This window comes from Panthera onca, chromosome F2 (assembly GCF_046562875.1).
Source record: "Panthera onca isolate mPanOnc1 chromosome F2, mPanOnc1 haplotype 2, whole genome shotgun sequence".
Classification (NCBI taxonomy): domain Eukaryota; kingdom Metazoa; phylum Chordata; class Mammalia; order Carnivora; family Felidae; genus Panthera; species Panthera onca.
The window spans coordinates 74,437,542-74,451,826 of NC_138356.1; the positions used below are offsets into that span (position 1 = coordinate 74,437,542).

The window sequence follows — 14,285 nt, forward strand, 5'->3', positions numbered from 1 at the left end:
CCGTGCCTGGTTGAGGAATGTGTTACGGGTTCTGATGTTGCCAGTATGTTTTCTCTCTCCGACCGCAAGTTCCAGTTCTTTCTCTGTTGCCTGGTGACAGAGGGAAATTGGCTGACTTCCTTTTTGGCATCCGCGTGAGCCGAAGGAAAAGAATTAAGTTGGCGGTGGGTGGGTGGGTGGGTGGTTGAGAAGGACTGCTGAGATTTATGGTTTTACGGAGAAACGTGGAGCCTAGTTCATTCCACCCGTGTGACGGAGACCCTTGGAATTTGAATTGAAGGTCTTTTTTCTTAATGTGATTACTGTCCGCTAGAATATTCAGACGGAATGACCTGACCAGGCATGGAGTTGACTGAGTTGATCACCCTTTAATTAATAATTTCAAGGAAAGATCAGGAAGGCTAGAAAAATGTGCTAAGTGTTTTGCTGCACAGACATTACTATATTTATTATATTATGGAAAATATATTTCCTATAGTATGTTATAATATTAGATATTACAACCTAGGAAATGTTTCTTATTATAGGAAATACTAATGGCATTTAAAGTATGGTTCTTATCTTCAAAGAGACTATCAATTAGTTAGCCTAGACAAGCCTACCCACAAGGAGGGACTAGGCAGCCGCACGGAGAGCAAATAATGAAGCATTAAAGTCCATTAATTAAAAATTCCAACAAGAGAATGCTGGAAAAAAATTTTTTTCATTAAAAACAAATGGGAAATAGGGTTCCTGGGTGGCTCAGTCGGTTAAGCGACCGACTTCAACTCGGGTCATGATCTCGCCGGTGGTGGGTTCGAGCCCCGCGACGGGCTCCGTGCTGACAGCTCGGAGCCTGGAGCCTGCTTCGGATTCTGTGTCTCCCTCTCTCTCTACCCCTCTCCCACTCACACTCTGTCTCTCTTATCTCTCAAAAATAAGTAAACATTAAAAATATGTTTAAAAAAATAAAAATGAAAACAAATAGGAATTTGTTGGTGTGTGAGTTCCCGAGGGCTGCCGTCACAAATGACCACAAACTCGGTGGCTTAATCCGATAGAAATTTATCCCCTCCCAGTCTGGAGGCCAGACATCCATAACTGAGGTGTTAGCAGGGCTAGGCTCTCTCTGAAAGCTCTAGAGAAGGATCCATCTTTGTTCTGTCCAGTTTCCAGGGGCTTCCAGCGACCTTGGCTTTCTTTGGCTTTTGGTATTCTTTTTGGCATTCTTTTGGCATTCCGCCCCCATCTTCACATGGCCGTCTTATGAGGACATCCGTCATTGGAGTTAGGGCTCGCCCCGGTTCAGTGTGACCTCATTTTAACCGACAGCACCGGCAAAGACCCTACTTTCAAATGATGTCATGTTCTGAGGTTCTCAGTGGACGTGAACATTGGGCTTGAGGAGGAAGGGAGGACACCATTCAGCCCAGTACATTTGGTGCATGCATTTGGTCAGCTTTTCCGAAAGTGGGCGGGCACCGACGAGCCTTGCCTCACAAGGGGGTCACCCTCCCGCGAAAGGTGGGAAGGGAAGTCACGTCAACTGGAACATTCATTCCCCCAAACGGCCGCCACAGACACTGCTTGGGGGAAAGAAAAAATGAATAAAAAGGCAGGGAAGAAAGAGGTACAAAACGTAGGCGTTCTTGATTGAACTGTTGGCCATCTTACTTCGAGAAGGATCTGGGGGGTTGTCTCAGGAGAACTTGTTGATGTTAAAACCATTTCTCCCGTTTGCTCTGTCTTGTGCAGCTGAAGACCAATCCTGCGCCTCTGAGAGGAGGCAGGCCCTGTCCAGACTACACTTTGGGCCCTCGGGCTATTTCAGCCAGCACGGCTTGTTCTTGGCTCCTGAGGGAAGACCCGTCTCCCAGAGAGTAGCCAGATTCGCCACATCCTGCCCGCCCTTGGTGAAGGAGCTCTTTGTGGACTCTGGGATTCTCCACCCGATGGGAGAAGGGCAGGGTAAACAGTTTTCTGCCTCAGAAACTCTCCTCAGAGAAGCCATTGGAGCGATTTTTCCCTCCCGAGAGCTGGCTCGCCTTGCCCTTCAGTTTACCGTGGACCCAAAGCGACTCCAGCAAAACCTCTTTGGAGGGAAATTTTTGGTGAATGTTGGCCAGTTCAACTTGTCTGGAGCCCTTGGCACAAAAGGCACATTTAACTTCAGTCAATTTTTCCAGCAGTTTGGTCTCCCGGGCTTCCAGAACGGAGGGACCTACCTAGCTGCCAAGGCTCTCTCCTTGGGACTGGATTCAAATCCTGCCGCAGAACCCCCCGAAGCCTCTGTGAAGGGAGCTGCTAGGAACAGGCCGACGGTGGGCAGCTTTGGCTTTGAGATCAACTTACAAGAGAACCAGAACGCCCTGACCTTCCTTGCGTCTCTCCTGGAGCTTCCAGAATTCCCTCTCTTCTTGCAGCATGCCATTTCTGTGCCAGAAGACATAGCGAAGGACTTAGGTGACGTGATGGAAACGGTGCTCAGCTCCCAGGGCTGCGGGCAGACGCCGGGCAGCCTTTTCGTCCCACTGTGCTCGGCGGAAGGAGGCTACGAGGATGTGCAGTGCTTTGCCGGGCAGTGCTGGTGTGTGGATTCCCGGGGCAAAGAACTTTCTGGCTCCAGGGTTAGAGGCGGACGCCCCCGGTGCCCCACAGAGTGTGAGAAGCAGAGGGCCCGCATGCAAACCCTCGAGGGCAGCCAGCCCGCGGGGTCCAGCCTGTTGGTCCCTTCTTGCACCAGCGAGGGGCACTTCCTCCCTGTCCAGTGCTTCGGCTCTGAGTGTTACTGCGTTGACCCTGAGGGTCAGCCTATTCCTGGAACTCGAAGCGTACTTGGAGAACCCAAGCAATGTGAGTCTGTTGCGTATTCAGTCCGCAAACCCCGATTCGTGGGGCCCCGACTCAGCGCAGTACGGAAAAAGTGAATTCTGTTGTCGCGTAAGCCCCAGCTTCTGCAGCGGCGAAAACTGCCACTTAACGTAAAGATTATCCAGAAGCGGGTCGATACTGTTAACCGTTCCCGGGATTGAATAGGGAGACTCGTTTGGCTTTTTAGGGGCTGCCCCATAGGTTTCTGCAGAGCAGACAACAGCCTCGACAGTGCCGTTTCAGCGACGGGGATGCACTCTGTCTAGATGTTATTTACAGATTTGAGGCTGATGGGATTTCTGTGGCCGTATAAGGTTTCAGATGGGGCTTGGACCGTCAGGGGTTTGCATCTTGGCCTCGTGGGCTCCCCGCACTTCTTTAGCTGACATACCTCCTCCTTGTTCCTCCCAGGCCCCACCGCCTGTCAGTTACAGGCCGAGCAGGCCTTTCTGCGCACGGTGCGAGCGCTGGGCTCTGACTCCAGCCTGCTGCCCGCCTTCGCCAGCATCTACATCCCGCAGTGCGGCACCGGTGGGCAGTGGAGGCCCGTGCAATGCGATGGGCCCCCAGAGCAGGCCTTCGAGTGGTACGAACGATGGGCAGCTCAGAACAACGGTGGCCAGGAGCTGACCCCTGCCGAGCTGCTCATGAAGATCATGAGCTATAAAGAAGCAGCTTCCAGAAGCTTTCGTCTCTTTATTCAGAGTCTGTATGAGGCCGGCCAACAGGGCATCTTCCCAGGGCTGGCGAGATACCCTTCTTTCCCAGACGTCCCGCTGGCAGTGATGGAAGGGAACCTGACCCAGCCTGGAGGGAACATCCTCCTGGACCCCTACGTCTTTTGGCAGATCCTGAATGGCCAGCTCAGCCGATACCCAGGGCCCTACTCAGACTTCAGCACTCCTCAGGCACACCTTGACCTGCGGAGCTGCTGGTGTGTGAATGAGGCTGGTCAAGAACTGGAAAGCACCCGGACAGAGCCAAGCAAGGTCCCAGCATGTGAGTTACACCCCGTGGAGAGCTGAGTTTGTGCCTTTATAAAAAAGATGTCTGGTAGGCGTGTACTGAGTGTCTGAGCTGCAGTGGAGTTCAGATACGGACAGGTATATGTCCCTTCAGTGCTCGAGGCACCCGGATGCATTAGTCGGCTCGGGCTGCTGCAAGAGTACCGTAGACTAGGAGGCTTAGCCAACAGGCATTTCCCATAGCTCTGGGGGGGGTGGAAGTCCAAGATCAAGGTGCTGGCCGATTCCGTTCCTGCTGAGAGCTGTCTTCCTGCATTACAGAAGGAACTGTGTATTCACATGGCAGAGAGAAAGTGCTCTTTTTATGAAGACACTAATCCCATCCAGAGGGCCCCACCCTCATGACCTCTTTGAAACCTAATCACCTCCCAAGGGTCCCACCTCCAAGTACCATCGCTTTAGGGGTTAGGGCTTCAATACAATACATTTGGGGGAGAGGGGGGATGCGAACGTTCAGACCAGAACGCCAGCGCTCGTAGAAAAGAAGTGACTTCCCCACATCCACACAGTTGGGTGTTGGCGAAGTTAATGTAGTTCATGTTTTTAAAACGTTTATTTATTTTTGAGAGAGAGAGAAACAGAGCATGAGCAGGGGAGGGGCAGAGAAAGAGGGAGACGAAGAATCCAAAGCAGGCTTCAGGTTCTGAGCTGTCAGTGCAGAGCCTGACGCAGGGTTTGAACTCGCGAGCTGTGAGATCACGACCTGAGCCGAAAGTCTGACGCTTAACCGACTGAGCCACCCAGGCGCCCCAATGCAGTTCATTTTTATTTTTATTTAAAAATTTTTGTTTTACATTTATTTATTTTTGAGAGACACAGAGACACAGAGCATGAGTGGGGGAGGGGCAGAGAGTGAGGGAGACACGGAATCTGAAGCAGGCTCCAGGCTCTGAGCCATCAGCACAGAGCCCGACGCGGGGCTCAAACTCAGGAACCGTGAGATTGTGACCTGAGCCGAAGTCGGACGCTCAACCGACTGAGCCACTGAGGCACCCCAATGTAGCTCATTTTTAATGTTCATATGATCAATTATTTAAATCAGTGCCTCAGATTTTAATTGGATGCCGTCTGTGTGCAAAGCATGATCTCAGGACCGATGAAGCCTGTCACATGGGTATGACCTGGCTCTTGCCCACTATGGCTAACACTTGAGTAATCTCTCCTAAATTAGGTGCACTGCCATTGGATTGACCAACACGGATTATGATGCTCCTTACAAAGACACTGCTAGGTCCTCCAGACCTCACGAGGTGCCTTTACTTCACTTGAGGGGTTTCGTTATAGGACTAATTGGAGAACAGCTGAAGGAGGTCTGTAAGTTCGGCTGTGTGGCAGGTGGACCTAGAGGAAAGCTGTGGTGTATGAGGCAGATGCAAAATGAGGCTGACTCTGTCCGAACTTCAAATGGCTCATTACCAAGTGGCCACACCAGCAGCTGGAAAGAACAAGACGGATTCAGCACTGTTATTATCAAATGAGAACCTCTCTAGCCAGCAGTTGCTAGGTATTACAGGTAACAGTACAGCTGTTCAAGCCCAAAGACATCTCTCAATCCATTCTTTGCAATGTTCAACATCGTCCACGCCTTTCTGGCTAACGCTGAAATTAATCAGACGATGTTGACATTAGCCAGAGCGTAGGCTTGAGCAGAAAGTGGGTTTTTAGGATGTTGGATCATAGCAACACGTGGCGACACCAGGAGTATCCTGTTCGAACACCTGGGAGGACCCCCCCCCCCTCCCCCCGCCCGCCCCTGCCCTCCACGACTGGGATTCTCCACTGAAGTGTCAGGTCCCAGCAACAGGCTGACCCCTCCCAAGTCACACACAGATGTCGGCATGCCTATTGTATAAAAAGTCTTACTCAGATTTTGAGAGTCTCTATACCAATGGTCACGCCTATACAGGTACATTCCTATAATTTCAGATGCTTCATAAATTTAGTCCTCTTTGCATCCAATGTTTGTGCCCGATTGCTGAGGCCAAAAGCACCTTGTAACGTTAGTAGCTAGGTTTGCTCACCTTGGCCTGAGTGCTGGGCAAAGCATCAAAACTGGGCTGAGAATATGCTGGCCTTTGCAATGAGTCCCAAGAGGTGTGGAGGGTAGACCAAGATACGAGATAAACCGCCGGGAAGCAAAGATTAGAACAGAACGTCCACCCGTATGCCGTGTTGGTTCTTTTCCTTCTAAAGTCCTATTTTTGGTTTTGCAATTACATGTTATGAACAGCTGAAGAAAAATGTACCTAGTGTATTAATACAGTTGTATGTGTATTTCGCTTTACAAATAGAGAAATACGCATTTTGGGGGCACATGTTCAAACTCTTGTTGATAGGGCGTATTAAAAGGGTGTGGCGACCATGGGCTCCGAGCCTTGATATCCCAGGTGTGGTTCAGTAGCATTAACATCACTTCGGGGAGCTGTGAGAAATTTGGAATCTTTGACCCCACCTGCTGAATCTATGCCTGCGTCTCTACAAGCCCCCAGGGGGCTCCGATGCTCCCTAAAGCCCGAGGAAGGACTGGTCTCGAGGCCAGGGTGCTAGTTCTACCAGAGTCTTGAGCCCTGTTTCCACTACCTACCCCTTGTGGCCACAGTCACACTGTTGGTTTCATCTGTGAATTTGAGTTAGGATGGATAACTACCTCCAAGGTCGTTGTGAGAATCGTACAAGGCAATCGATGTGAAGTGCCAGGTCTGGTACATAGAAAGTCCTTCATAGATAGCTGTATTAGTACAACGGACGGTGAGTAATACAGTGACCAGTAGCCAGTGACCAGTGACCGTAAGCAGGGGGGATGACACCTGCCTCCAGGGGCATGAGGTCAGGTCCTGTCCATAGTTATAATCTCCGGACGCTTTGGAATTTCGCTCTCTTTATTCAATATGCAATTATGGACAACTGCTGTATACACTGTGCTGTATGATGGGAAGACAGTCATGAGAAAGGTGTGGTGTCTACTCTGAGGGGCTCAGGAACCGGTCGGGGGAAACTGACATGTCACCATGTCATGGAGGATGCCCAGAGACTGGAGCTAACTCCCTGGCTGGGAAACTGGGTAAAGATTGGCATGGCCTCAGCTTCTGGATTGCGAAGGATGTTTGCCCAGCTTAAAAAGGGGGCCGGGCCCTTCCTGACGGGGGAAATAGCATGTTCGAGGTTAGGGCCGCTGAAAAGGGTCCGCTTTGTTGGGAATGGGGTGGTGGGGGTAGGTCAGTGTGTTAGGAAGGGAGGGGACTTGGGAGGGAGTGATGGGAGAAGCTACAGGTACATTTGGGCCAGATTTTAAAAGGTCTTACGTGTCAAAAAGAAAAAAAAAAAACAGTCATATATCCAGTTACAGAATATTCATACTTTTTCGGAAGAAATGGATAGCAAGCGTAGATTTTCAAATGGGAGTTGTTGAAATAAATATGGCCAGTGTGGTTTTTGTTAATAGTGACAATTTCAAGGACAACATGGGCCAGACACTATGCCGAGTATTTCAGATGCAGCACCTCATAGAATAATTTAAAGACCCTCTGAGGGAGATTCCCCAATCATCCCCTTTTCACAGATCACAAGGCTGAAGCTCAGAAAAGTTAAGTACATCATCCAAAATTACACAGCTGATAAGTGATCAAGCTGACATTTGAATCCAGAAGTCTGTGAGAGCCATGCTCTTTTCTCTTTAAAAGAGTATCTCTCTACTGACCTATAATGCCTCCTTTCAACCTTTGAAATCCATCCATCCATCCATCCATCCATCCACCCATCCATTTACTCCCTCATCCATCCATCCATCCATCCATCCATCCATCCATCCATCCATTTATCTACTCCATCCATCCATCCACCCATCCATCCATCCCTGTGCATCCTTCCATAGGAGGCAGCTAGTCCAGATCTCTGGTTCTAGAATTATACTGACTAGATGAGAAATCTGAATCAACTACTTGCTAGCTAGGATGGAGCCTACGTGACTTTAAGTTTAAGTGATATGACTTCTCCATGCCTCAGTTTCTCATCTCTAACACACAGATAAGAATAGTATCTTATTGGGCTGTTGTATAGATTAAATTGGACCATCTGTGTACATGTGCTTAGTACAATGGCTGGTGTGGAGTAGACATTAGCTATTGCTCACCTTCTTACATAGTAGGTTCTCCATAAATGTTGAGTGAAACGAAACACAAGGAACATTCCAGGCCGTAAAAAGAGCTGGGTGAAGGAAACAGCTAGGGCAGAAATGTGTGCATGCGTGTATGCACACGCGCCTCTGGGGGGGGGGGTCAAAGCATTCAGCCATGATGTCTTTATTCCCCTAGGTCCTGGCTCTTGTGAGGAGGTGAAGTCTCGTGTCCTGCAGTTCATTAAGGAAACAGAAGACATCGTCTTGGCTTCCAACAGTTCCTGGTTCCCTCTGGGGGAGAGTTTCCTAGCAGCCAAAGGAATCCTGCTGACTGATGAGGAGCTCTCCCTTCCTCAGCTCTCTCCCTCCAGGGCCACCTTCTCAGAGAAGTTTCTGAGCGGGGGCGATTACGCCATTCGTCTGGCAGCTCAGTCCAGTGAGTTTCCTGTGCTTCTGGCTTCTTGGGCCATCTCGTTGGGGAAGGAAGGGCTTGAGTTCGTGGCTCTTCAGTCCTCAGAACTTTGGCCTTTGTTTTCCCAGGCTGGTGGGTCCCTGGGAAAGAAAAGGCAAGGTGGGTTTGTGTCCCAGGCAAAGCTAGAACGGTGCACCCCTCTCCACTGTATTCCCGAATCCGCCGGCACAGCCACTTGGGCGCGGGTCCCCATGCCGCATACTGCAGATGGTGCCCACAGCCCAGCAGGCAGCCACACGTACTTGCTAGAACGTGAGGGGCCCCCACCCGAAATGCTCGTGGCCTGTTCCGAAGCTTCCCTCCACTTCCACTGGGGACAAAGGAGAGGAACATTTATTACCAAGAAACGAGTGGGTTTCGGGCACCTTCCACCTGTGGTCTCAGCTAAATCTGATGGGGGCTCCAGAGAGCAGGGCTTACTGCCTGCATGTGACAGAGATACGATCGGAGGGCCGACAGCGCTCTAGCCCGTGATGGCGGCTCAACATTACTTGAAACCCACCCCTGGCCGGGCGCTGCCTGTGCTGAGTAGACGGCCGGCCCTTTGCATGTCATGCTCCAGCGCTTCTATGAGAACAGCGCTGCAGTCACCATCCGGGGTGCTTCTCAGGCCCAAGTTCACCTGCCCCAGCTGACCCAGCTCACAACCCGCGGAGCCTGGATGGTTTGGACCGTGAGCCTCTGTCCCCTGCCCAGCCGATCCCTGGTGCCCAGAGCCTGCGTCTGGCTGGTCCCGGACCCCCTGCCCTTCCTCCACCGCCCGCAGCCTCACTGGAGGGAGGGTCCGACGGCTCCCCCAGGTCTCTCTCTGACCCCACCCCAACTGGGCAGGGGCAGAAGGTTCCTGTCCTCCCAGCATCCTGGGCTCCCTGCTCCCGGTCAGAAGATCTCAGCACATTCCCCACCTGGGATTTTCTGGGTTCGGGTCGCACCACAGCAAAGCCGTGCTCCCCGTGATGACATCTGTGCCGAGACGAGAGTCCCCCATCCTGCAGGCCAGGGCCCCCCTGCTTCTCCCTTCAGGGATGTCTGCTGCCCCCTGGGGACGGGGGCTCAGGTGTTTTTGTTCTCCGCACCCCAGTGGGACTCGCCCAAGTGCCATCTTTGGTTCCTGCCCCTCTTCCACGCCAGTTGTCTCTTCTGGAAGATGAGGCACCGCGTCTCACTCATCGTTATGCCCCCTGTCTGGGCACAGTGCCTGACAGACCGCGGGAGCCTGCTAAATGTTGCTAAACAGTCCTTCTTGCTTCTTCCATCACCTCTTTCTTTCTCCTCCGTCTCCTCCCCTCCCCCATGCCCAGACACTTCTTGTCTCTGTTCCTCGGGGACTTGGGGATTTCTGCTTTTGGCAAGAAACCGGGTTTTTGTTTTTGTTTTTGTTTTTCAATTTTGTCCCTGGACAGACTTGATGTAGTCGGATGGATACGTGGGGTTGATGTTCCTGCGGTTGTGGCCCCTGGTTAGAGAAGGGGAGAAAAAGTCGTTGGCGCCATAGAAATTTCGTTACTGAATGGTGAGCTGGCTGAACTTGACTTCAGAAGTCAAGTTAAGGAAGTCACCACCACCCCCCCCCCACCCCTCCCCCCACCCCCGCAGCAACACGCTCTGATTTTGCATGTCTGAGGCGGTAGTGAAAAGAGGAAGGGTCTGTAGGGAAGGAGCAAGGGTGCGCTTTTTTCTCGAATCCCTCGAGATGAGAAGAGGTGTCTCTACTCTTGCACAGGCGAGGAAGCTCTTCGTGTGTAGCCCTCCTGTCCTGGAGAGTCTGGGGATTGAAAGCCCAGGACAGACAGAGATGAAGGGTCACGGAGTGTCTTGGGCCAACAGGACACGGCAGTCGTGTCCTCGGGTCCAAGGAGGGTGAGGGAGAGACGCGGGAGTCATTTTTACCCAGCTGCTCTTGGCATGAGCTCGGTGCTCAAGTTCTCGTGATCTAAATGTCACACTTACCCTGTGGGGTGTTAGAGCCAATTCATCAATGGGGAAACTGAGGCTCAAAGAGGTTGGGGAGCTCCCTCATGACCCCGAAGATCACTCACGATAACCAAGAGGGGCTGTGCCAGGATTCGGGCAGAGGCTCATTGGCTCCCGAGCCCCATCCCGTGCACCAGGCCGCTTTCTGGGCTCCTGGTCTCCTGAGGGGATCTGACCGTGGGCTGCTGGGGTCCCCCCCGGGGAGCCGTGAGCCCGTCTCTGAGAGGAGCAAGTTGGGTGATGTGACCCTGTGTCACCCACAACCGCGCACCCCACAAGCCCACCCTGAGCGCCAGCAGGAAGGGAGAGGAGGTGGAGGGGGTCAGACCTGAGAAGGGGTCCAGGAAATGGCGCTGGGGGGCAAATCGCACTGAGGAGGGAGTGCTGGGAGACCCAGGCCCGCTAGCGACCGTCTCACCCCCCGCCCGCCCTCCCACCCCTCCCATGCCTGCATTTCTTCTTTTCCACTCAACAAATATTTCTTTCTTTTTTTTTAAAAAAAAAAAACTTAAATTCAAGTTAGTTTACGTACAGTGTAATAATGGCTCCAGGAGTAGAACCCAGGTGATTTCCTCTCTTACATATGACACTCAGTGCTCATCCCAGAAAGTGCCCTCCTTAATGTCTGTCGCCCATTTACCCCACCCGCCCCCACCTCTATCAGCCCTCAGTTTGTTCTCTGCATTTAAGAGTCTCTTGTGGTTTGCCTCCGTCTGGCTTTTTATCTTAGGTTTCCTTCCCTTCCCCTATGTTCATCTGTTTTGTTTCTTAAATTCCACATATGAGTGAAATCCTGTGATATCTGTCTTTCTCTGACTGACTGATTTCGCTTAGCATGATACACTCTGGTTCCATCCACGTTGTTGCAAATGGCAAGATTTCATTCTTTTTGATGGCCGAGTAATAGTCCACTGTATATATAAACCGCATCTTTATCCATTCATCAGTCGGGGGATATTTGGACTCTTTCCATAGTCTGGCTGCTGTCGATAGTGCTGCTATAAACATCGGGGTGCTTGTGCCCCTTTGAATCAGCATTGTTGTATCCTTGGGATAAATTCCTGGTAGTGCAATTGCTGGGTGGGTAGGGTAGTTCTATTTTTAATTTTTGGGGGAACCTCCATACTCTTCTCCAGAGCGGCTGCACCAGTTTGCATTCCCACCACCAGTGCAAAAGAGATCCCCTTTCTCCACATCCTCGCCAACATCTGTTGTTTCCTGAGCTTCAACAAATATTTCTCGAGTGCTTTCTACGAGGCAGACACAGCTCTGCACACAAAATGAGCACAAATCTTTGCACTAAAGGGCATAAGCGCTGGCATGGAGGGGACAAAGCAAACACATACAATGTCTAGTATGTCAGTAGTGGAGAGTGCGGTGAGGGACAGCCAGGCAGGGCAGGGGACGCCGAGCACGGACGACGGGCACAGTCTGATGGCAGGGTGACCGTCGGCGAGTCATTTCGCCTGCCCCACCGAGCCCGTCCCGCACCCTGGGGTGACAGTGCAGATGACCTGGGCTGTTGTGAAGACCGGACCCGATTTTGTGGGGAACAAAGCCTTCGAGGGGCCGGAGCACTGAATTGTGAGAGCGTGGTGGGTGTCACCCCCTGACCTCTCGTGTTCAGAGCCACTCCGTCCACTTCCCGGCCGTGGGGCTGGGGTAAGCTACGTGATCCACCTGTTCTGTCCCCATCAGATGGGGTGATGTGACCTCTCATAGAGGGTTGCCACGAGGATTCATCAGCTAAAACCTATATTCGGATTGTGCCTGCTATTGTAGGACATGTTGAATAAGTGCTGTCTATGGGTCTCCCCTTTCATGGGCCAGAGGACATCTCACCGACCTAAACGGCCTCATATGAAAGTGACTTGAAAGAGGCCAGCAGCGATTCCTTCAGACTGCAGCCTACATCTATCTATCTATCTATCTTTCTTTCTTTCTTTCTTTCTATCTATCTATCTATCTATCTATCTTTCTATCTTTCTATGTATCTATCTTTCTATCTTTCTATCTATCTCTTATCTTTCTATGTATCTATCTTTCTATCTATCTTTCTATCTTTCTATCTATCTATCTAATCTTTCTATCTATCTATCTATCTATCTATCTATCTATCTATCTATCTATCTTATCTTTCTATCTTTCTATGTATCTATCTTTCTATCTATCTATCTATCTGAGAGAGAGAGAGAGAGAGAGAGAGAGAGAGAGAGAGAACGCATGCTCTTAAGTAAGCTCCTCCCCCAGCATGTGGAGCCCACCTTGGGGCTCGATCTCACGAACGCTGAGATCATGACCCGAGCCGAAATCAAGAGTCAGATGCTTAACCAACTGGGCCACCCCAGGCACCCCTACATTTTTATTTTTGAAGGGCAGCCTGATGAGTGCCTCTCCACTGTTTAAGGAGCCTCTGTCCTATTTTGGGAGGCACTGTTTGTCACATCAGTAAGAAGGCCTCCTCACGTTGGAGCAAGAATGTGCGTGGGGCTTGTCAGCGGCTGAGCCCACACTGCTGAGGCTTTTCCAGCCTGCCGGCTCACGTTTCTGCTCCCCTCTCTCCTGACTCCAGCCCTTGACTTCTATCAAAGACGCACCTTTCTCCGGGGAGATGATTCCACGCGAGCATCCGCCCTTCTGCGGCCCGGCCCTTACGTGCCCCAGTGCGACGCGTGGGGACGTTGGGAGCCTGTGCAATGCCACGCCAGGACTGGTGAGTGGGATGGACACCGTGAGGGGTGGAGTGACACCCTCCTTTTCATTTAGAGGAAAGGGTTTTGCACTGGGGACGGTGAGCTGGACTCTGGGCCCCTCTGGCAGCTGGTGACAAATCCCTTAGTTTCTCTGGACTTTGGTTTGTGCCATTTGTACGATGGAAGTTGTGACCTGCCAGCCTGAAGGTCAAGTGCGTGGTTGCTGGGGGGATTGGGGTGTGTGATTGTGCACATGGTGGGCAGGGGGGACAGATGGGAACCTGCTGGCCCTGCTGTGAGTGCACAGAAGGAGAGTTTTGCGCGAGACCCCTGGGGGTGAGTCCCCCAGTGCACTTCCTGAACCTCTGACCCGCGGCTCTTTCCCAGGGTACTGCTGGTGTGTGGACAGGAGGGGAGAGTACGTCCCTGCCTCGCTGACTGCCCGCTCCTCCCAGATCCCCCAGTGTAAGTGAAGCCCGAGGAACTGTCCCGCCTGACCCTGTGTATAGTCGCTGTCATGTTTTTTCTAGGCTGGTCCAGCCCGTTGTCACCCCACCTTGAGGATGCTCGTGGGTCAGCCCCCAAGCACCCACAGACCAGCCCCCGAAGGCAGCCAGGCCATGCTTTCCCGCATTCCCAAGCCTGGGCGACTCTCATGATCTTGGTCCTTCGTGTTCTGTGCACCTAGCTTCCTAGGTGCAGAGAGTCCCCAGTGACGGTGAAAGAGCCCGGGGTCCCCTTCCTCCCACCTGCTCCCGGGCATTTTCATTCACTCTTGCAGTTTTGACAACTGTCTCACACTTGCCCTACGGACCGGCCTCTCCGCATGTGGGTCTCTGTCCCTGAACCGTGGCCTGATCCTCCTCTGAGGCTCCCTCTGTCTGTGCAGGACACCTCCTTCTACCCTGACTCAAGCTTCTGACCCCCACCCCCCAGGCCCATCTGGGCTCCCCGCTCTCCCACGGCCAGTCTGTTAAGAACTCCCCTCCTCTTCCTCAGGCCCCACCGCCTGTGAGGCATCTCGAACCAGTGGGCTGCTTTCCAGTTGGAAACAGGCTGGGTCCCAGGGAAACCCATCTCCAAAAGACCTGTTCATCCCAACCTGCCTAGAGGTAAGGCTCTGAGGGCACAGGGATGGTTTGAGGAGGGCAGCCAGA

At 52.0% G+C, this 14,285-nt stretch overlaps 1 protein-coding gene across 2 annotated transcripts in view; it reads left to right on the forward strand.

Annotated features, from left to right (window-relative positions):
* The window catches only part of TG (thyroglobulin), a 254,995-nt gene that overhangs the window by 16,526 nt on the left and 224,184 nt on the right, over positions 1-14,285 (forward strand). For both annotated transcript variants that reach the window (XM_078441635.2, XM_078441636.2), the window contains exons 9-14: positions 1,735-2,832; positions 3,262-3,849; positions 8,186-8,425; positions 13,008-13,148; positions 13,516-13,593; positions 14,128-14,240. In XM_078441635.2, coding sequence (XP_078297761.2) covers positions 1,735-2,832; positions 3,262-3,849; positions 8,186-8,425; positions 13,008-13,148; positions 13,516-13,593; positions 14,128-14,240 — 2,258 coding nt within the window. The remainder of the gene's footprint in view (positions 1-1,734; positions 2,833-3,261; positions 3,850-8,185; positions 8,426-13,007; positions 13,149-13,515; positions 13,594-14,127; positions 14,241-14,285) is intronic.